This window comes from Rhipicephalus microplus, chromosome X (assembly GCF_043290135.1).
Source record: "Rhipicephalus microplus isolate Deutch F79 chromosome X, USDA_Rmic, whole genome shotgun sequence".
Classification (NCBI taxonomy): domain Eukaryota; kingdom Metazoa; phylum Arthropoda; class Arachnida; order Ixodida; family Ixodidae; genus Rhipicephalus; species Rhipicephalus microplus.
In genome coordinates, this window is record NC_134710.1 from 225,506,365 (window position 1) to 225,529,973 (window position 23,609).

Here is a 23,609-nt window from a genome sequence, read left to right on the forward strand (position 1 = left end):
CATGTTAGTTTCTGGTTTATTTGTTTGTAGAACCCAAACGGAAGCAAATGGTGAAAATGTAATTCAATACGTATATAACTGCTAACATATTTATCAGTATGGTCACATAAAAACATGCACATGAGCTGCTGCTACTGCTGCTGCTAACAGCGCATGGTTATCTGAACATACAATTTCCCTTTCTTAACGAATGTACCTGCGCGTATTGCTTACCACACAATAATTACGTATCATTAGAGCTTCTATAAATATATGTTCACTAACACAAACTCACTTAAAAGTGCACGTTATTGATGACTGCAGTGCCACTTGTAACTCGTCTCACTTGCTGTATACGAACGTCCAAGCTTAGAAACCTCTCTCTAAATAATTCCGATCATTTTTAATATGTCGCGTCTCCTTGGTTTCTAGGTGACATCGGCCTTACGATACCTCTTACAATACGGCCGCAGATTTGGCATTTTCGGGTTTGAAGACTGCCTGCCAACCATCGAGCTGATGGAAATGATATTTAAATGGTTCACCATACACAACATAAGAAATACAACCTTCCACGTAGTAAGCCGGGACCAAAACAGGATGCCGTTCAGTTCCCCAGATGATGACAGGTACATTCCATTTATCCCGCTAGGTTTCATATTTTCTACAATAAACTGCTTTATTTTCAGGTTGATATGGCTGGAGCAGGAATTTCTGCCCTTTTTCGCAGCATGGAAAGCCGCGGCACCACATAAGAGGGCATTCATATCTCTTGAAACATACGAAGCTCTCCAACTGACCACAATGTCCACAGTACAGTGCACACAATTTCTCATCCGTTCAGGTTTCCTATACGTGTTGACTGCCAAATTCTCCAGTGACCCTGTCGAAGCACTTTTTTCCACCATCAGACAGCTTCAAGGAAGCAACGATCAGACAGACGCCCGTGCTGCGCTTTCATCACTGCAGAAAGTCCTCGTGATGGGAATGATGCACTCATCACCAAGCGGCAGTACAGAGCAAACAACGTCTCCTCTTGGATCGCCCAGTGCAAGGCAGGCGTCGTGCTCCACAGCAGTAAAGCAAGCCGGACAACCTCTGGAAATGCACTCGCTAGTAAACCAGAATCAAGGGTCGTCAGGCGAGTGCGCGGCATCGACATCTGCTACTATAACCCAGACGATGCGGCCACATCTAGAAGCCCTGCAGACTTGCCGTGGTGCGCTTTTCATATCTCGTTGATTCCGTGTAATGGAATGATTTACATTATTTAAAAATTATTACACACCGTCCAACAATTCCCCACTATACGATATTATGCATATATTATAAACTCTGCGCTGCTTACTGTGTTACATGCAAGCCGCGTGAGGCAGCGTTTGCGTCAGTGCACGATGTAGATGAAAACATGCTTCTCAATCAGTTATACTGTGTATGTATGTAACGATAAGTCCATGGTACAAGCAGGTACTATGGCTTACATTTAAAAATATAACATGCTTTCACCAGGCGCCCACACAACTCGACTAACCGACGTCCCTTTCCCGCAATCGGGGAAGAAATTTTCGGCGGTTTTGAATCGCTGTCATAACTGGCACACAGATGATGGCATGGCTCGTTTGCGTTCGCCTTACTCTCTTGAGATGCTGTCCCTTCCTAATCCCGTCGTCTTTCTCTTGCTTCTTCTCCTAGATTTTTTTTTATTTTTAAACGTTTCTCCCTCAGTTTTTTTTATGTTGTTGTTTATACTATTCTCCGGACTTCTTCCCTCCTGTCGTGACAAGCTATAAATCGACGCGGAAAATGTGTAAATATTATTATACCTTGAAAAAGACGGGGCTCTCCCGACGCAAACGTCGGCTGAATGAACAGTTATCTTGATGATATGTGGGGTTTAACGTTCCAAAACCACCATATTATTATGAGAGACACCGTAGTGAAGGGCTCCAGAAATTTCGACCACCTGGGGTTCTTTAACGTGCGCCCAAATCTGAGAACGCGGGCCTACGGCATTTTCACCTCCATCGAAAGTGCAGCCGCCGAAGCCGGGATTCGGTCCCGCGACCTGCGGGTCAGCAGCCGAGTACCTTAGCCACTAGACCACCGCGGTGGGGCAACAGTTGTTATCTGAAAGCGCATTAACATCCATATATATATATATATATATATATATATATATATATATATATATATATATATATATATATATATATATATATATATATATATATATATATATATATACATATATATATATATATATATATATATATATATATATTTCTCATATTTTGTATACGGACACGTGTCGGTTTAATCATGCATGCTTATCTATATACTGATAAAATTCTTGCACACTTTTCATTTCTACCTTCCCACAGGTGCCCCACAGCCAGGCATAAGGGCCAGCACGCTTGGCCTTATAGCGGGCTTCCTGGTGAAAGCAGCTGAGGATTGCATTACTTGCGACGACTGCATCGGCAAAATCAAGGCTCCCAGCTCATCTGGACCAGCTACTGCTGTGATATTTAATTTAGACAGGGGAGGGCTTTCATACCCAACGATCTCATTTCTTTCCTTTGTGAGCACTCTAGAAAGGGCCGCGGAAGCATTTGCGCCATTGGCCATTTCCAAAAAGAGGCCGATGGCACTTTTTGTGCAAACTGTGCTACCTGCAGTGGCCTTGAACCCTCTTTTCAGCCATAAAGGCGCTACTAGCGAGCACCGAGAAGCCATGGCGCGGCTAGTGTTGCAAAAATTTAGCCGTCCTTTCTTCTCAAACTACGTGCGGGACAAAACAGCCAAAGAAGGAAAGAGAAAGAGAATAGCCGAAAAGCCAAAATCTCGCAAGATTTTAAAAGTTTAGTTGCATGCCTCCATTGTATCATGTACGCGCCCAGAACCTTGCTAGCACATTTTATTGAACTATGACCCAAATGCACGCAGCTCTGTACGCGTACATATGTTTTTCTTTATTGCAGACACAAGCCGTCACTGTGTGCCAGCAAGTAGGATATTCTTCGAAAGTGCAGAAACTTTGTTTGAAACATCAGCTTTAACTGGCATATTGTGGCACGCATAAGTAAAGCGACAAATGTGTTTTGTTTCATTTTGAAGTGCTGTAACATTGCTCGAATCACACGCATACACTCGCCAAATTCTTTTAGCAGAAACCTTGATATCACTTTGAGGGATCTGCTTTTCATTGACAAACGAGTATAATGGCACATTTTCAGCATGTGTACGCGCCCCAACTGCGGGTGTCGCCCTTGGGCGCTATCAATCAAACATAACCACTAGTACAACAAAGGCGGTACTATTCCGCCCTAAAAATAAGTCTGTTAATGAAAACATACATTTCAAGTATGGCGATACTATTATTGAGTTAGTAAATTGTATAAAAATTCTTGGAGTTACATTTTCGAGCAATATGCTTTGAAACGATCGCATTTACAGTGTGCTGGGTCAGTTATCTCGCGTAGAGGGCACGGTGTACAGTGGCAAAACTGTTCTACTATACAAGGTAAAATTCTTACTTTATAAATGACTGTTCTGTTGGCATCTTGCTTATTGTTTCTTGGTATGAAGGACTACGACTAACACGCGCTTACAAAAACTGTACCTGATGCAAAAGACGTATATTAGAATAATTTTTTACTGGTCGTATGATGCTCGCAGAAGTGAATTGTTTCAACAGGCTGGAATACCACCCCTACATCGTCTCTACGATTTTAAGTTAGCATTGGTGGTCAGGCGTCAATTTCAAGAAAGTCGACATTATTTGTACGACCTCTCGAAACTGCAGCCAAATAATTTGTTCGAAACATGACATAAAGAAACATGGAAAATAAAAACTTCGAGAACAAACTACTCCACAGATAGGTTGTTCTACACAGTTTCTACGTTAATTGATAAATATGTGAAAGCTGGCATAGATTTCTTACTCTGTACCCGAACTCAATTGCACGATATACACATGTATAGTTTTCAAGATTTCTTTGCAGTTGCTACATTGTTATCATGGTTGCTATTTTTATTTTTAGAATTTGAACTTGATATTTTTGTAATTGTTGCTTAGATAACATTGCTAACTGTTTGCCAGTGCTGTCGTGCTAAAGGCGTCTGTGGGCCTATGTCAAGCTGCCTCTTTCGAAGAGCAGCTTTTACCTGCCGCTGTCCTTCATCAAACTATTGATGAAAAATAAAACATTATTATTATTATTATTATTATTATTATTATTATTATTATTATTATTATTATTATTATTATTATTATTATTATTATTATTATTATTATTATTATTATTATTATTATTATTATTATTATTATTATTAACTATGCTCGACAAGATGATGATAATGATGACGATAAAAACTTTATTGGGGTCGCAATGTGTTGCCCTCGATAGGCACATCACTGCCTTTACCATATCGTCTCATCGCACGGACATATAAAATCATAGAAACGCGCATCGGCCAGCGCTCCCCGTTCCAGCAGACAAACTCCCGTAGCGAAATTTGACGCACAATTTTTGTTGTGTAGGTCACAGTAAGAGTTAAAGCTTCAATTCCTGTGTCTCTCCTTGATATGCGTCCGTGGGCGTATGTGCATTATTCTCTTCTATCAATTGACTACAAGTGTAACACCTGTCCAGGGCGAGTGTCCAAGGTAAGTGCTCAACAGGGGCACTGCGTTTCACCTGACGCGTCCTAAACAACCTAAAATCAGTTTGATATTCTATTACCAATGAGTACATTATTAGTCAAAAGCTTTATGAATACTAAATTGAAGTTTTTTTAGGCTGGAATGGCAAAAACAACCATGCAGCAAGACATTTCTACGCAAATATACAGCTTTAGAAGTCAATCAACCAGTATAGCCTAACTACTAAAATGTAACACATAGCACACGTTAGCCTTTTCAGCAAAAAACAATCACACGTATAGGCAGTTTGTCACAGAAGCAGACGCATGGTATCAGTCCGTCGCCCTCCTGCCGGCCGCACAGTAGCAGACGAACAGGTTATAGGTAGCGCCACCTACGGCGAGCGATTGAACGAGAGCGGGGACACGCGCTCCCATAGGAACCCCGCTATCTGAACAGGTCAGGAGTGTAGTAGGTCATGCTCCAGTGAATACAACCCTGGAGATTTATCCCTAAATATAAAGATTTTAAACCTCAACTAGAGATTTGGCATCTTTTTTGTTTTATTTAGAGGTTTTCGTAGGTGTTCTGGTAGGTATTCTGTGGTTAGGCCACAGAACACCTGGTTAGGCTCTGAAAAATGTGCCGTTCCGCGGCCTGCTGAGCTTCAGTTCCGCAACACATTTGCCTTAGTGCATGCCTTAGTGATTTTTAACTTTTCAGCGCTGTAGCTGTAGAGCGCTTGCAGAATCATTTCTTTGCGAAACGCAGATTTCATACAGCTCATTACAACGTCCATACTTCCTGGCAAAAGTGTTGCGTGTTTCTGGAAGTTGGCCATGAATGTGGGAACTCCGTTGCCCGTGGAAACGTCGTTGTTCGACTATCAAATCGCCGGACACGTTCACGGAAACAAAAAAACCAAGTTAGGTAATTCATGTCGCGCATTAAAGCGCACCTATTACAAGAATCTAGTTTACATAATTGGCGATGTGACGTGTATGCTTAACGGACCTGTCAGTACTCGGCTCTAGTAGCATATTGGTGTTCTGTTTTGACATTTGATTTACTTCTTATCAATGGATTGTCGTTATGCTCGCGCTCCTAGACGTGTTTTTGCCCGGGTGTTGTCAGATCCAGGTGGTGAAGAGTTGTGGGCCACTTGGTTCATGATACTCGATATTCCAGCGGTGTTTGCGTGTGCCGCTTCCCCGTGCTTTTGCTGGCTTTAATCAAGTATCCAGGTGGTCTTGTGCAGAGTGTATAATATGAAGGATCTACTGTTTGTACTGCATAAAACTTTAAAACGGACTCTGTGCGATACTTAGCGGCATTCCTATTTTTCTAGCGAGAGTCTGCGGGTTCATGGCTAAAAAAAAACAAAAAAAAAAAAAGATGCTCCTTTAGCGGTTCGCGGAGTGTCTAGCGTTACATCTAGACGTAACGTTGGAAGCCGTCAAAGTTACGTCTAGACGTAAAAATAACAAATAGCAAAGTTACGTACAGCGTGAAAACGATACAAAACCGGCTTGGTAAACCCACTGCACCGAATGGCGACTGTGGCGCAGTGGCTGCGAAATATTCTGGGGTTGAAGGCTATCAAATTGACAAAAACTCCAGTTAAATATCTCGGAGTTCCGCTCGAGTAATACAAAAGTACTGATTATTATTATTGGAAACAGCTACAAAAGAAATAAAAAAGAAGGCGAATAGGGAGTCCAAAGCAACTTATCTGTCCATGTTTGCTGGGACTACTGTATTCACTGGCTTTCTGTGTTCAAGATATATGGTATGTGATGCAAGTGCTGTACTGTTCCTGGGTCAATGTGCAAAAGTTACATCGGGTGTTTGCAATATTTGTGTGGGGGCCGGTCCAACTGGGAAAGGTGTAGTCACACGAATTTGTTTAGACAGGTGAAGTGTGGAGGCCTTAGGCTAGGACATCTGTTTATCAAGCAGTTAGTAAATGGGTTTTTCTTTTCCTGTGAGACAAGGGATCCTTTCATGCTAACAGTGTGTCAAATGAGACTAGGTAGACTGTTGCCTGAGTTTGTTGTGAGCACTCAAGTTGTAATTGGGGCTGTGCAAGGCTACATGAAGGAAGTTGTGGCCAGTGTGCAGTTTTTGAGTGTCCGTTTTTCGACTGACTACCTGTGGTCTCTTGGAAAGAAAAAAACTGTGTAAAGATTCATGTGGCATTGTGTTCCCCATCCCATAGACGGGCTGTACATAGAGCACTATGTACAGCACGTAAGAGTCTGAATGTACTTCAATGAGTTAAAGAAATGCAGGCAGCTCCAAATGCAAAAATTTTTTTTTTTAATTGCGTACTGAAACACTTCCTGTGAAAACCTTCCTGGAGGAGCGTGGTTATTATATGCCATGGGGATGTTACTGTCTAATCTGTAACAAACCGGAAATGATGGGCCAAATTTTCCTACACTGTTTGGAAGGAGTATACTTTTGGGAAGTATTACAAAGAACAATTCATTCTTTGTTTCCATTGTAAAAATTCTTATACATAGCCATGGGCTAAAAAAAAAGCTACTCTGGGCTGCTTGTGGAGCTCTTGGCCTCCTTTCGATATGGTGGCAGCAGTTGGTGGAGATGGCAAAAAATGTGTTTAAGTTCAGGATGACATCAACAACATTCAGTACGATATCAACAATAATTAACAATTATGCAAAACAAGCAAAAATTAATAAACAATTTAATATATACAATGTGTAGAACATAAATATAGGTGGGCGTGAGGAAACAATCTCTTTCATACAACCCAACTGTATACATGCTCAAGCACATTCTTCATAAAAGCAGTGATAATTTATAGAAACAAAGAAAAAAAACCACTAAGAGTGACTGAATCAGTGAAGCTGGTTGAGACTGCATTATGTTTGATGTATTAAAACCAGCATTTTCGAGTGCATTAAGCAATCTGGGTAATTTGTTTTTTAACATTTGCATGGCATAATTTGTTTGTGATTGGGGTATAGATCATACTTCACTGTGATGGGTGGTATAGGCAGCTGTGTTTTTATGTAGACAGGCTATTTCGTTAAATACGCTATTTTCTGAACTTATATTGTAGTGCCATACACGAAGAAGGAAACGATTCTAGAAAAAAAAAATAGTGGGAATGTACTGCCTGAAGAGGTCCTCAGTGTGATGTTGTTATGTTACGTTTGCTGTTATTCGTATAATTTTCTCTTGTAATATAATTGCTATCGCAATAATAAGTCTATTTTTCTAAGGTTTGATTCAGTTGTAGTACCCTATACACAAGGTGAGCGTAATTGATGTGAGTTGCAAATAGAGAGTGATAGAATAATAGCTTTATGGGTGTTGGTAGACGATATCTATTGCTATTGTAGCGCCACGCCAGTCTTGGCCAGCTGCCGCACTGATGGTGAAGTGAGCCGCATGGCTTGTGATGCTAGCTTGAGCTGTGCAAGGACGCTGCTCAAGCTAGCATGCTTGAGCAGCGCTCAAGCATGCTAGCTGCTCACTGCTGTGCAAGGACGCTGCAGCAGTGACTCCGCCTACGCCTGCGTCCCAAATAAAGCTGTGACATTGACACGGGCTCATCGCTGCCGTCTCTCCTCTCGTTCCTCGACACTATTAAGCATGCCTGTGATATGGCTAAGTTTTTTTTTATAACAAAGTGCACGTGTTGGTCCCAATGTAATGTGCTACAGAAGTATGTTCCTAGCACCTTAATTTCATTAATTATTTCTATGTTTCTGTTCAGCATCAAGGTGAGATTACTTGGAATGGTTGTCGCTTTGGCGTGAAAAATTACCAGATTCATTTTATCGCAGTTTATTTCTAGATGATTTCTAATTGACCAAGTTGGTATGTTCTGGAGAAACTAATTGGCTCTGTTCATTAGTGTGATGCAACATTGTGGTGTTAAAACAGTGTGGTGCTAAAAAATTTCTATTAGACCTTCATGGAATCGGGTGTTCAGCAATAGAGAATGATGATGAATTACCTTTTGACCTATTCGTGATGACTGCCTTGTACATTATATGGTGCTCTCAAATGGCTGGATTTCACTGTAATTCTGACAGGAGACCAGCAAGACAGTATTTTAGAGAAAATATGTCAAGGTTTCTCGAGGTAGTAAGAACAAATGAATGTTTTTTTTTATGGTTAGAAAGGGTAGAAGGCCTTCTGACGAAAGAATTTTAAGACATGATGTACTATAGCAGTGCTTAGACTGCTGTAGTAATTTTTCTGGTATGTTTGTTGTGTATTGTAATATATTTATCTTGTCCCCCGCGTGTGAATTTTGACCGAAAAAAAAAAAAAAAAGTGGCTGTGGCGCAGCAGGTTAGCGTGTCACGTTCAGAGCAGTGAGGTCTTTCAGAGCAGTGAGGTCCTCAGAGGCAGCAGGTTCAGAGCAGCGAGGTCCTCGAAATTTGTTTTCTTCTTTTTTTTTTTACTAGTTTTAACATTGCAGCATCAATGCTCCAAAAGCGCCACTTATTATATATATACTTTTTTTTTCTTTAAGGGGCCCTGCAACACTTCTTGAGCATGGTCAGAAAACGATGCCGATCAGTAGTAGAGGCTCCCGAGAATACACCAGTCAAATATTATAGCTCAGCATGAGACGTGGAATTCACAATAAATGATCAAAGTCAGCTAAAAATTGCTTTCTCTTCTTTAGACTTGGGTACATGCCCTTTGACTTAAGTCCTCTATAATTTGGTGAGTGCAGTTTTTAGTGTTACTTTTAGTGTTACTGAAGACAGTATTTTCATCTGCAAAGATTAGGTTGCTCATATAGTCCCTATTGATCTTGATTGTAACAGTTTCCAGTTTTTTAAAATCCTTCTTTTAGACGTTGGCAGTGAATAACATGGGAGAAAGTTATTAATAGTATCTTTTCTCTTGCTTAGAGGTGTTAGGTACAAAAGTATATTTAAAGCTTTACTCATTCGTCATGCAGTTCGTCCATGAAAGCAGACTATTCAATTCAGAAATTTGGGCTAGTGGGTGGTTGGAGAACCTATGCATCTTAGCAAGTACAGCGGAACATACACAAGAGGGAGAGACATGTAAACAGGACAGGTGCTAGACTAGCGCCTGTCCTGCTTACGTGCCTCTTTTCTTGGGTTTGTTTCACTGCACTTGCAAAGATGCATAACATCCATGAAAGCTGGTGTCTTTATTGGCATTAATGACACAACCAAATGAATCCAGTAGACCATTATACCATTAGACTTTCGATATTCTATTGACAGGAATTTACTCCTCCATGCTAACCACTTTAAATATTTAGGAGTCACCCTTACTCAAAATTTGGCATGGCATACACACATAGACAATGTTTGCTTGAAAGTGAACCAGAGATTAGGTTTCTTAAGACAAAAACTACATCAAGCTACACGAGATATAAAACTTGTAGCTTACAAAACCTTTGTTAGACCACTACTAGAATATCCCTCTGTCGTGTGGAGTCCTGATCAAGACAGCCTGAAAACAAAATTAGAAAAAGTTCAACGCCACGCCGTCCGCTTCATATGTTGGAGTTTTGTGAACTGGAATCACTTGAGGCACGAAGACAAAAAAAAACAATTGAAAGCTCTTTTCAGGATACTGCAAGGACAACTAAAAATTAAAAAAGATTTGTACTTTAAAATGCCAGGGAAACGAAACAGTCGGCTAAATCACGACTGTGTTTTAGTACCGTACTCTTGTCGGAGTGATGTGTTTCGTTATCCTTTTTTTTCCAGCTGTGATTGAGCTTTGGAATGCGTTGCCAGGCATTGTAGTAAATGCAAGCGATCTTTGCCAATTCGAAAAATTGTTGGACATGTATTTGAGTGATGGAGCTGGCAGATGATAAGCCTGCAAGTTTCCTTGGTTTGAGTTTCTTTGTTTTCTTTCTCTCAGCTGTGTTTGAGCCTTGTAATGCGTAGCCAGGTATTGCTGTAAATTCAGGCAGTCTTTGCCTATTTGATAAAATGTTACACATGTATTAATTGATTGCACTACTACCTGACATAGATGTATATTGGTTGGTTTGTATTTGGTTGTACCCTCCCTGTAAGAGCCCTCAAGAGAGAGCTGACAGTATTATGAAATAAAATGAATAAATAAATATACATTCATATGGCACAATCTGTGAAAAATGCTCACAAGTATTGCTCCAACTTTTCCGTTGCCTGAGCAGCTGTATGTGACCAATTGTTGTAGAGCTTCTGTTATGACCTTTGGCAGAATTTTGTCTTGAGGGGTGTTAAGCCGTGTTGCATCATGGTGGGGAGCGCTTGTGTGGCTTGGGTAGGAAGTAAGTGGGGGGGGGGGGGGGGGGAATGCTTTTTTTGCACCCCGGTGCTGGTGCCAATAGACTTTGTTAAATATATCTCGGGAACACGCATCAATCAACTTCAATTGCCAATGTTTTTTGTTTTTTGACAAATCACATTAGTGGCATCATCAAACATCATTGAAAGTAGTAACATCTATTTTGACTAAAAAGTAATAGTTATGCTGACACTGGAATTACTTTTTATGCAAGTATTAAGGTGCAAATTATCAGTTCTTTGGGCTGATGAATCAAACTGCGACACTGAATGAAGTGTAATTTCTTGCCTTTTACAGCACATTGAAACCATAAAAAGGGGAGATTTCTGCACATTTGCACTGTTATGAAACTTTGTTGGCTGGAACGATATTGCTATGGAAAATCAACTGTGGCTATATTTTGGAGTCTCACATTGTAAAGTGTCTTGGTGACCACACTTGGAGAGGGGGAAGGGGGGCTGGCATGGCCAAGTGGTAGTAGACTAGACACAAGCACTTTTGCAAATTTCTGTGTACCATAGGATACCTTATTTAACCAAGTGCAATAACACCCACCTTGCCAGCTCCCACTTTCTATTCGCGGAGATGTCCCTCTGTAAAAAGCTTCTAGCTACACCACTGATGCTCGTCATACAGAACTGTTTGGAAGTGTGTAGCTGTATTCTAGCAGACAGCTATACTGTTGACATGCCTCCCAAAAGATACTATTTCAAGATGATCGTAGTGCGTGGTAGTGTCCTATTCATATGTTGCTATCCACTTTCTTGATGTTGGAATAGACTACTGTAAGTCATTTTTATCTTCGTGCTACAGCACCCGTAAACAACAGCTAGCTGTGTATGGTCACTTATAGCAAAAAGAGAGAAACGAAAATGAAGAGGAGACTAGGTGACTGCTTTCTCTCTTTTGCACGAAGTCAGTTGTTGCTTAGCATGAACCACCTAGTCCAATAATACGTGCCACTGGAGTATAGCCGCCATGCATTGGCAAATATACGCCAGTGGAGGGCAAAAGAAGAATGTAATAATTCAAATAATAACTCTCAAAGCTGCTCCATGAATATGGCCAAGTGATGGAGACATAAATACATAGGTGTTTTTTCATCCTACCTGTGACAAAATGTAATAATCCTTAAAAGAATGTGTTTCTGGGCTAGTTGGTTCATAATCTTAAATCTTGATAGCACAAAATCGATGAGGACAGGAAGGAACACAGAAACGCGAAATTCCACTCACTTGTGGAAAGGTTTATATCAGACAGACCGGTTGTATCAACGATCGGGCACGGGAACATGTGCGATATGTCGAAAATAATTTGACGTTTTATCTGCCTATGCATTGCAAGACCTGTACATGTAAACCAGTGCTGTCTAGCATTCTGGGCAGAAGTGAAGATGCACCGGCAAAAGAGCTAATGGAGGCTTATCACATTAAAAGGAAAGAAGGTGGTTGTATTAGTGACGCTTCTGTTGCGCTGCAGTGTATGGAAAAATTATTCTTAGAAACTTGGTTTTCATACCAAATACATGTTGCGCTGCCGATTCTGATTAGCGTTGTATAATGAGATGTGCATTGCGCCTGCATGTGCTACTTGACTCTGTATATATTTAGGAAACATTCTGAATTAAGCTTAGTTGCAAGTTAGTGCTCTGCCCTGTTTTAAAAAAAATAAACTGCTATGTTCTGTATTTCTGTGTTCCTTCCTGTTCTCATCGATTTTGTGCTATAAGCTTTAAGATTATGTAACCATCCTCTCTGGAACAAAATGCTCAACCTCAACAGCAGATAGGCAGTGAGCAAGGTGAATATCGGACAAAATACAGTATCACACAACTAAATGAATGTTCAGGGTAGCTGAGCAAGCGAGGTGCTGCACTGATAAGCTTGAGGGCACTGGTTCACTTGCCGGCCACTGCAGCTGCATTTCGAAAGGAGTGACATGTAAGAATTCAATCATGTACTTAGATTTAGGTGCAAGTTAAACTATCTCAGGTGGTCAAAATTAATCTGGAGCCCTTTACTATGGCATACCTTATAATCATATTGTGGTTCTGGCACATAAAAAACAGTAAACTGTTATTATAACAGAATGAGTACATTATTATATTAAATAATAAAATGCAATGACATTAACACTAAAAAACTATTTACTATGTAGTATTTTGATATATTTAAGTTCAAAAGTCAACATAAAAGGTGTTTTTCTTTTGTTTTCAATAATTTTGTTAGCAAAAAAGTGAAGTAGGGTAAAGTGTGTATTTTCAGTTTTTCTTTTTTAAGACTTTTTCAAAAATAACTACATATTAGTAGGCTATAGTGCAACAATTTTGTGAATCAATAAAATTTGATAGCCTGAAACATAAGGACATTTATGACTAAGAACTTATTCTAATTAAGAAAACTGGCAGGTTTACATCGAAAGTGTTTTTTTACTTCTACTTTATCTGTTTCCACACGTTTTGCTCCCTACATATGAGAGTATTTTATGTTATTAGTCATACTAATTGTTCTTCCTCTATTTATTTTCTTCTCAATACTTTTAGGTCTTCTGAAACACAAAGATGGGTCTATTTTGAAGCCCTTGTTACCTAGCGACAAGCGCACGCTACGAGAGCACAAGTTTTATGAAGAAGTTTTTGGAGCTGGAGAACCTCCACCAGACCTTCTCACACTGAGGACTTTTCTGCCTAAGTACTTGGGAACATGGAAAACAGACTACCTTGGCCAAGGCATGAACATATCATTTGATTACGTGGCTGTGTTTATTATGCTTTATAAAAAAATTGACCTGTTAGCACTTGATTTTTTTTCGTAATATTTAAAAGTTTTAAAACTTAATGGGTTAGGTTTTTGTTCCTATATACTTATTGCACTTATATATATATATATATATATATATATATATTTCTCAGGAGTCAATAGATGCTGATAATATGGACATGCTCCTTTAATAAATGCTGGAAATCCACACAGATTCAACTCGCATTGAAGGTATGTTTAGTTTGATAACATAAGAAAACTTGTAAGGTAGGATTCATTCATCCAACTGCTGGAGAAAAATATAGTAGTATTCATTAAGCAAAGGAGCACATTGCTCTTGAAGAGAATGTAAACCGTGTAATCTTTTGCCATTAAGTTGTTTGCTCGTTAGGCACATAATTTTTGAAAGTGCCTCGTGGTGTCAGTCTCGCTACCTGTACTAGTAAGTGGTATGGTGAGTTACCTTTTAGTGACTAGGATGTTTTTTGTGGATTATGATTGGGGTTTTCCTTGCTTTATAATGCCAAGTAGTCTTAAACTTTCATTCTTATTTGGAGATGCATGCACTGCTTAGTGCAAGATGAAGTGAAATGCTTTGCTGAGTAATTATAACAAACAATGGACATGATGCACTAATTTAACATTTGTACAGCATTTGTGTGTGTGTCCTTCTTATTGTTTCTTTCTATGGCTCAGCAATGGTGACGTAGCAGTAAAGCTGGTATTGCTTATGTGTTTGTATATTGTGAGTCGATCTGGCTTTGAGGGAGCTTGCCAGCTATGCATGTATTGGCAAGTTTGCTCTGCTTTTCAGTTGGGCTTGATCCGTGGATACTGGAAATCTGAAAGTGTCTGTGTATTTGTACAGTAATCACGAATTGGAACGCAAAAAGTTAGGGTGACCTAATGCGCTAATGTTTTTTTCACTTCTAGCATTTAGAGCTAGTGCTATATTGGCGTAATTTTATCAGAACCAACATTACTTTCTGTGGCTAGATTTGCAATGAAATGGTGCTGTTACTATGAGCAATTCCTCATGGCATTGGTTATACTAAAAACTGACGTCGCACTTGAATATGGTAGTAAATATCGGGAAATTTAAGGGCTAGTTTTTCTTTGCTAGACACAATAATAATGAGAACTAGCACACAATGATGCCAAGGAAAGTGTAGGGCATGTTATGAGTAATAAACCTAATGCAAATATGAAGAAAGAAAAGTGGATGAAAAAATAACTTGCTACAAACAGGGACTGAACCTGCGATTTTTTATTAACATGCCCGATGTTCTACCAACCAAGCTACCACGGTAGCCATCCCCTGCCCCACCCCGTACACTTTATGGGGTATATCTGTGCAATCAAACCTGCGAGTGGGACTTAACTTTGCTAGTAGCCATGGTGGCGAGTGTGGAACAATCTTTTTCTGCCTGTTAGTGTCTCGCAGCATGTGATTTTTTTATGAGCTGGCAGCTGACCAATAATGCCTCGCATACTACTTGAAGGCATCCCGTCAACAAGCAGAAGAAGAATGTTTTCCCAGTCAGCTAGAAATCGTTTCTTCTTTCTACAAACATACCTACAAATAACCACACCATATAACAAAACTAACGACCATCTGTTGATTTAGGTAGGCTTGTGCGAATAGTAAATTTTCCGTTCGAAGCGAATAGTGATTTTGATCGAATAGTTTCGAATCGAATTCAAATGGTATGTATGACATATAAAAAAAAGGGAAATATTTGTCATGACCTAACTAACCTCCATTATATTTCTTTTGAATTGAAATAGGGGCTCTATGCAAATGTCTTTTTTTTTTCCGTTCAAGGGAAGTCGAAACAACCTTGTGTAGTAGTTTCGGTAGAATGCGATTGACAACCTCTAAGATACTTAACGCCATAAAATTTATTATACTTGGAGCATATAAACTGTCATAACAAGCTTAATAAAATGAAGAATTGATTTGAGGGTGACATGTTCCTTTAAAGGGGCCCTGCAACACTTTTTCAAGTAGCCATGGAGCCAGTAACGATGTTTGTTGCCTCGCAAATTTACCGCCACAAAGTTTCTAGAATAATCCAGTACGAGTAGAGTTTTAAAAATTTGTTGCACGCTGCAATTGCATGCTCTCTTCTCGTCTCGACGGAATAGCTGGAAGGTAAGCAGGGAGGAATGGCACAGCGAAAGAAAATACTTCACATGCATCTCGTGACCTTGAGCACCTTTTTTTTTTTTTCTTTGAATACGCGGCTTTTCAGTGCGATCACGCACGTACTCGTGGACAAGCGACGGCCCCGGCAATGACGAGCGCGCCATACTCGAATCAGCCAATGCCTGTGACAAGAGCCGTATATTCCTTCTTGGTTGTGACAAGGGATTTTTCAGCTTGTAGTGTCATTTGCAGAGGAAAGAAAGAAATCTTTAGCTTTGAAAATTTATGGTGAATTACAGGCTACGTGCTGTGCTGCAATATTTGCCTTGCGTGTTCCCGGTAACCTCGACTGCCGATCGACAGCGTTTTCTGACTATGTTCAGTAAGTGTTGCAGGACCCCTTTAAATTTGAAGGGGCTTCATGGCAAAGCGAATTTTTTTAATGAGGTGTTTTCACTTCTCAACACCCCTACATTGCAGAGAAACCACTTTTACAGGCAGCGACATGAGGACTAATATACACCTATTCGTTCATTGCGAATCCTTGGAAAATATTCAATAATTTAAATTCGAACCGAAGCGAATTCGAATACTCAACTATTTGTTCGAATATTCGAAGCATTCGAATATTCGCACAAGCCTAGATTTAAGCATCTTGATCTGCATAGTGGCAGCAGCCGCAGTGAGGGGCTGCCACGTGCCGGTGCATGCACTCGTGATCACACTGAAGGTAAGCCGCACTTGACATAAGTTCTTTCTCCTATGCCATTCCTCTTTGCTTAGCTTCCAGCATGCTCGTCGACATGAGAGAACAGGGAAATCAAGAACAGCATTCGACAAATTCCTGTAACTCCGTTTATACTTGACGAGTTGTCAAATATTTTGCGACGCAGTAAATGCCTTTCATGCAGCCATTCGAAGGTTACATGGAGAAGTCTTGTAGGGCTCCTTTAATGCTTAATTCGAGGACACAAGAAAGCCTGTATGCCCTCGGTCATAAAATCACAATAAAGTAGAAATAAGTATTCCTCTGCCAAACTTGCTTGCTAGGTGTTTGTCGATATAGAGAGTAGAAGTGCATAAGAACAAAAATCTTTTTTGGTGCCATTCTCACCTGTTATATTATCTGGCAATGGCAGAACATTGTGAAGTTGCATGTGGTCACCTGCAAGCTCATCTTGGTGCTTGATCACTTGTTCATTTCATTATACTGTGATGACACTCCAAAATATTGGTCCTGAAGCTTAAGTCAGAGATTCATTGCAGTATGAAGAAGCTGCATTCAGGGCTCTGAAAAGCATACTCCAGGGCAGCTTTTAGGTTCAAAAAGGCTGTCCAAGGAAGTCTGTGTCATCCTTTGAGTCCTGGCTGATGTCACTATTGAAGAGAATCCATGAGAAATTTTGTCGTCCTACAGTCCGAGACAACACCTTTCTTTGACGTTTTTTCACAATTAGAAAGTGTAGATAAACATAATTCACATGTAGAATAAGTATTCGAAATTCTAACCTCCACTATAGTGTACAACAAATCTATTGGCATTTTTAACAAAATGCAGCAGATATTACTGCTGATGTCATCTATGAATAGCTTTTTAAACACCATAACTTCCACCAGGCAAATTGCTGGCTTTAGTAATATGGCCATGGTTATTGCACACAACAGTCTTCCAGCTTTGGTGGCCATATGATAATACATCAATGTTAAACTGAGTGTGTTTTGCCTGTGGCAGATAACATATTTGTAGTTTTTAAGTTTGATCACTCCAAGCAGTGAACGTTGCTTGTGTGAGAGATCCAAATACATTGGTCAATTAACTAAAGTGTATGAACTACTTTTTCAATACACACTTGCTACATAGCACATATGACAATTCAGGATCTGTGGCAGGTGAATTGACGAGGCATATTTATGTTGAATGAATTCCAGAGTGACGCTAGTTGCTTTCATGCTTCAGTGCACAAAATGGCTGTTTGTTAAAAAGTGACAGGAACAAAAAACATTTTTTATGGCAAGCTTGGTGTTGCTTGTCACAAAATCTGCTCCACCTTCAGATTTTATTCCAAGTGAATATGGCTTGCGAACTGAATATAATACCATGAGAAACTCAATTCTCAAATTTCACTTACTTAGTTGATTATCATGTATTCCAATTTTTCAAATAAGTGATATTACCATTCAACAATATTTACTACTTCAAAAAAATCAAGCTCAAGAACTGCCACTAGCTGTCACGAGCAATTTTTAAAAATTATATACTTTCTTAAAAAGATAGCATCTTTTATGAGCAGCCTTAAATGTGTGGACAGTGAATTCGAGAACAAAAATGCAGTTTCAGTTACAGCATGCGGTTAGCATCAACTTAATTTAGACGTAGTTAGCATATATGTGTATATATATGTGACGCTATGATGGCTGGGAGACGTGGCCTGGCGCATACCCCATGTTTATTGCATTCTCACTTCTTTCTCCTCTGCTTCTACCAACCGTCGCTACCTCCTTACGTCACATGATTCCCGCTCCCCCCGAGAGAAGGCATGGGTTACAACTTACGAACAAGAAAAAGTAAACAAGGAGTGGCTTGGAAGTCACCAATGTCAAAATAAAGAGGTAGTCTCACAAATTTTAAAATGCACGTGTTGTCTTCTTCATCGCTAAGACTTGAGGGGAGAGTGTGGCAGTCCGGTGATATCAATAAGAGATCTGGCGGGTGAGGCTGATGGTTGCGTCCTGGATAACACAAGAATGCTTTGGACGTGGAGACTGATGAAATAGCTGGCATTATTGCGAAGAGTGGACGCTGTTTGAAAGCATTGCAGTAGATCGGTCTTCGGCGTCGCTGTCTTTGCTGCGTGCGTGCTCGTTGTCGTAAACTAATGGGATGGTGTCTGAATTCTTGCGTGGTGGAACTGGTGACTTCTTGTCTTGTTCGGTGTTTCCTGAGGTTTCGGAGCTGTAATCTTAGGCGCAGTCTTGATCTTTTGTGCCAAATGCGTTTCTGGCGCCGATCCCTTATGCGAAGATGCCTTGCTTCTTGAATTTGTTTTAAGACGCTTGCTTTGCGTCGTCGTCCTTGTTGGTGTGTCCGTTGTAGTTCCTGGAGTTTGTGGAGTTGCCTTTGCTGAAATTGCTCGTCTTTTTGCGAAAGTTGGTCAGATGGGCATCTTTCAGGAACATTTCTCTGCTTTTGTTTGCATGGTGATTTGATCAGTAAATAGTCGATACTTGTTAGGGTGTCGCGATTCGTGTCAGGCAATGGAGATAGTGTGCCAGAATTGACAGAAAAATCTGCTGAGGCTCTTGCAACGACAGTCTTAATGGACGTTCCTGGCACAGGGAAGTGCTTGAAAGTTGATCCTTCCAAGCCTCCTGTGTTGATTGGTCTCTCAGGTGGCTGGGAACTCGACGGCGACACTGCGAGAGGATTGGTTTGTTCAGATTTACTTGGGGCGGTTTCTCTGTGTCTGCACCTTGGGAGATAAGCTGCTCTGATGCATGAATGAAGACGGTTGGCCCTAGGCTTGAATGAGTATATTCGGAGTTCCGCAGCTCTTTCCCAACCGTAGTGGGCGAGTGAGGCGTGAGGTGAGCATTGTGAGCGATGAAAGAGCAAAGTGATGTAAAACCAGGATGCGAGCCAAGTCTGCGAGACGGGGAGTAAGCTGTTCCAATACATGGAGACTGATTTTCACTCTTTGAGTGATCTTGGTGTTGTTTGGTATTTTCCCCATGTGTCAGCTGGTCTACCATGAGCAAGGCGTCCTTACAAGGCAAGTGGGGAGTGTTAGGAGCGCTTGAAGAACCGCGTGACAAAAACCCAGGTGGTGGACCACGTATGCCAGACGAAGAGTGAACGGCATCAGTTGGTTGGGCAACGTCTCGGGTCATATGCTGAAGCGATGACTTCGCAAATGCCGACTTTCGTGCAGAAGGGAGGCGCACTCGATGGCTGTGTTTTTCCCAAAATACGCGTTGTCGTCTGCCACTGAACTCGTGTGCCACTTCGTCTTTTGTCAGAGGTCGAATCTTGTTGTGCGTTGGAATGGTTGAAGACTGCCTGTAAAATTGACGACTGAGTGCAGTTGTCTGTGGATGGTGGGTTACAAGCAAGTCTTCGTCGTAGTCGTCATTGTATTTTTTAAACCAAACGATCATTTCTTGTTTTATCTTTTGCCAAGACTCATCGTTGTCGAATATGTGGGTGAGGTAAAATTTAAATGCCTCACCGGTGACGTAGTCGCTGAAGTTCGTAACCATTTCCCGTTCCGACCAAGATGCAGCGGTAGCGTGGAACTCGAACAGGTCGAACCAGTCCTGTACAGGTCCATCGTCCGCTGCTCCGGTGTACTTGGGGATGGGAAGGTCGGTCGATGATTCTGTCATGGTGCTGGTCGCTGTGTGCGGCTAGATGATTCCGTAGTCGATGTATGGTCAGGGCGTCTTGTGTAGAACTGCGTCGATGATGAGACACTGATGAAGTGGCTGGGAGGTCATCATCCTGTCGACTCGTGTGACGCTATGATGGCTGGGAGACGTGGCCTGGCGCATACCCCATGTTTATTGCATTCTCACTTCTTTCTCCTCTGCTTCTACCAACCATCGCTACCTTCTTACGTCACATATACGTATTCCAAGTTGAGTGGCTGATGTTCTGTTTTTTTTACATGCTTTATAGCACATTTCCGTGTGTTTCTTAAGTGGTTGGAATAATAGAATAAATGTAGTTTGAGAACCTAGATTCAGCTGCTGTTGCTTTTTTTTAGTACTTAGCAGAATATCAATAGTTGGCCTTGAAAATAATAACTTGCTTGAAAGATATAAAAAAATATTTTCTGAATGCAAAAGCCAAAAAGAACAATGAATGCAAGCTGCACTAATAGCAAGTGAAAATAGCTATACTGTTGATCGTGAACACAAAAAAAATTAACCATTATAGCTGGTAAGAGGTAATGAATGACCTCTTACCAGAGGCCTAGGCCTTTCACTTTTCCTCTGGGTTTCAAAGCCAAACTGGTTCCCTGTTGAGGGAGGCACCGAAAATTAAAGCCATCGCTGTAGTGTATAAAATTTTTGGATATATGCTTACTCATAGTTCATTCCAGCAGTGTACAGTAAACCTAGTTGATTCAATGTCACTGGTGCCGTGAAAAATCTTCTAAATAAGCGGGTTTTCGAATTAAGAGAGCGTACAAACAGTGGGATGCAAAGAACTTGGAATTATTCAAAGTAATTAGGGCTGGTCGTTTGCTGTGCCGGCTAGTTTGCGGCTCCAATGGTCGTGTTTTCTAGCAATACCTCGTCTTAATTTTGCCGCAAACACGGGGGAACAGCGGGCCTTGTTGCTTCCTCCGCAAAAAAAAAAAAAGGATGAATGACGCTGTCGGTGATTAACTGAAATGCGCACTTGCGGAAAACAAGACGTCTTCACTGCAACACTGTATTGACATGCGGGCAGCATGTGGCCTGCTCCTCGCTGCATCAGCACGTCATGATTCGGTAATTCACACATTATTTCTGGTAAAATAAGTAAATTAATAATGGCCGGTGTGACTAAATCAGCAATGTGTTTTGACTGGAAAAAAATGATCATTGAAACTTTCTAACTTAGTTTTTGAAGTAGGCATTGCAGAAAAAAACTCCGCCAGCAGTGCTAGTGCTAAAATTGCTGGAGTGAACGGCAGCCGGGAGTTCACATACATCGCGATTTCCGCCAAACTATCTTTCATTAATTTCTTTACAATCACAGAAAGAATCAGTAAATTATGACGCGCTGACGTTGCGCGAAACATGCAATATGCTGCTGGCGTGTCACTTCTGTATTGCAGCGAAGTATGTCTTATTTTCCGCAGGCGCACGTTTGGGTTGAACACGAGACCGTTTTCTTTTCTTTTCTTTTTTGTGCTGGAAGTAGCGAGGTTGGGCTTCTTAAGCTTCCACACATTATTACCGCTGCGTTACATTGCCTTGTGGCTGTTAGGGGCTGTAGTTTCTGCGGATTTGCGGCGAAATCGGGATCGGGAATTGGTACATGGCACCCAAAGTTTTCGCATTAACCGGCCTGATGCTGACCAGCGCTTCAAATTATTCGCTCATACTTACATTGCAAAATACGGAGCTGCGGAAATATTTTGAATTAAACGGGATTTCAAAATAACCGAGTCGAATGAATGAGGTTTTACTGTACTACATGTGTACAGGAAAATATCACTGATGTACAGGTTTTTTGAACAGGATCGGTGCTGCTAAAGTTTCAACACCACTATCAAAACAAGTGCAAAAAAATGTAGGTGGCTGTGAATGACAGTCAGCCACTGCAAGGACGGCTCACTTTACAAAAGTGTACAAAAGTTTAAGGAGAGCTTTGAAAATGTCTTTGTGTACATCGTAAATTGTTATAGAATTTATTGGTGCCAGAAACTATATATACATGTATACACGTACACACACACACGTTGGTGTGTCAGTCAAGCATGTCCAAAATCATATGAATGGGGAAGCAAAGGAATTGATTAAAGCATGGACTTATAAGGTGTGCTGTGTGTGCGCATATTTATACATGGTCTTTCCTTCCCCTACTTTGAATACTGATTTACAGGACCTGAAGAATTTTTCACCAGCATTAAGGTGCATGATAGCTGGCAGAAGATGAGACACTGAATGACTGTCAACATAGTTTTTCTCTGAGAACTGTTCTGTTGCAATTAAGAATGCTTCCAATTCCTTGGAAGTGTATCTGCTCGGTTGCTTTAAAAGCAGAACATTTACCACATTAGTGTGTCGGTCAAGCATGTCCATACCCAAATGTTTCAATGTAGTTACAAGGTGCTTGTATATGAGATATTGCTGCTGCTTTTCTGTTTGCATTTTTAATTTAATTTACCTATGTACAGTCCATTCCAATGACTGTTGCATGAAAAGCAGCATGTGTAATTTCTCATAATATAGCAACCTTTATATTGTGCCTGGGCACCTGTCTTCCTACTGGCTGCTACTTTCAAAGATCTATGCCTCCTTGGCAGAAGTGGAGTATCTGCGCTTGGATGATGTGACTCGTGAGTTCCGGAGGCCTTGTGTCATGGATGTCAAGATAGGTGCCCAAACATATGACCCATTGGCACCACCTGAGAAGGTTGCACTCGAAGAGGCAAAGTATCGATGGGGCTGGCAGCTTGGTTTTCGTATCCTTGGAATGAGGGTAAGATTCATGACATGTAAATTCCCACATTTAATAACAGTTTTTTTATTGTTAACTGGTTTGCCCAAAAAGCACGAGAGCTCAGACAAAATGTATGTGAACAATCCTTTTATGGCTGAGGAAGACCTTTCCCATGTGAATGGCGTAATGGAAGGCCATATTTTCTGCTTCCTGCATTGAGGAATTTTTCTCAACATGCATTGACACAGGAACAAAACAAATGAAGTCGCTTGAGGTACCCTTTGAAGTTAAGAAAATGTAGTGGCATGAGTTCACCATGAAGTTCCTATGTGCCAATGAACAGCTCACTAACATCAGTGCCGTATTCACTGTAACGTGACGCGAGTTCTTTTTCCAGACATTTGCTACCTATGTTGACCCTTACGTTATAATCGAACTCTAAATTAAGTTTTTTTTTCCTGGACGCTATGAAAAATCATCCCTCGCATTACCATGATGATTGCATTACAATTGAGTAAATACTGTATTTTGGGCAATTTTAATTTGGGTAGAAAAATTGGGTGATGTGCTCAATCTTTTAATAACTCAGCATAGAAAATGCTAAGT

The 23,609-nt window shown here is 40.7% G+C and overlaps 1 protein-coding gene across 1 annotated transcript in view; it reads left to right on the forward strand.

Moving 5' to 3' along the window:
• Nucleotides 1-5,114: 5,114 nt before the first annotated feature.
• The window catches only part of LOC119187519 (inositol polyphosphate multikinase), a 32,002-nt gene continuing 13,507 nt past the window's right edge, over nucleotides 5,115-23,609 (forward strand). Inside the window, exons 1-3 of the mRNA XM_037435660.2 lie at nucleotides 5,115-5,554; nucleotides 13,482-13,667; nucleotides 22,867-23,042. Coding sequence (XP_037291557.2) covers nucleotides 5,464-5,554; nucleotides 13,482-13,667; nucleotides 22,867-23,042 — 453 coding nt within the window. The 5' untranslated portion in view covers nucleotides 5,115-5,463. The remainder of the gene's footprint in view (nucleotides 5,555-13,481; nucleotides 13,668-22,866; nucleotides 23,043-23,609) is intronic.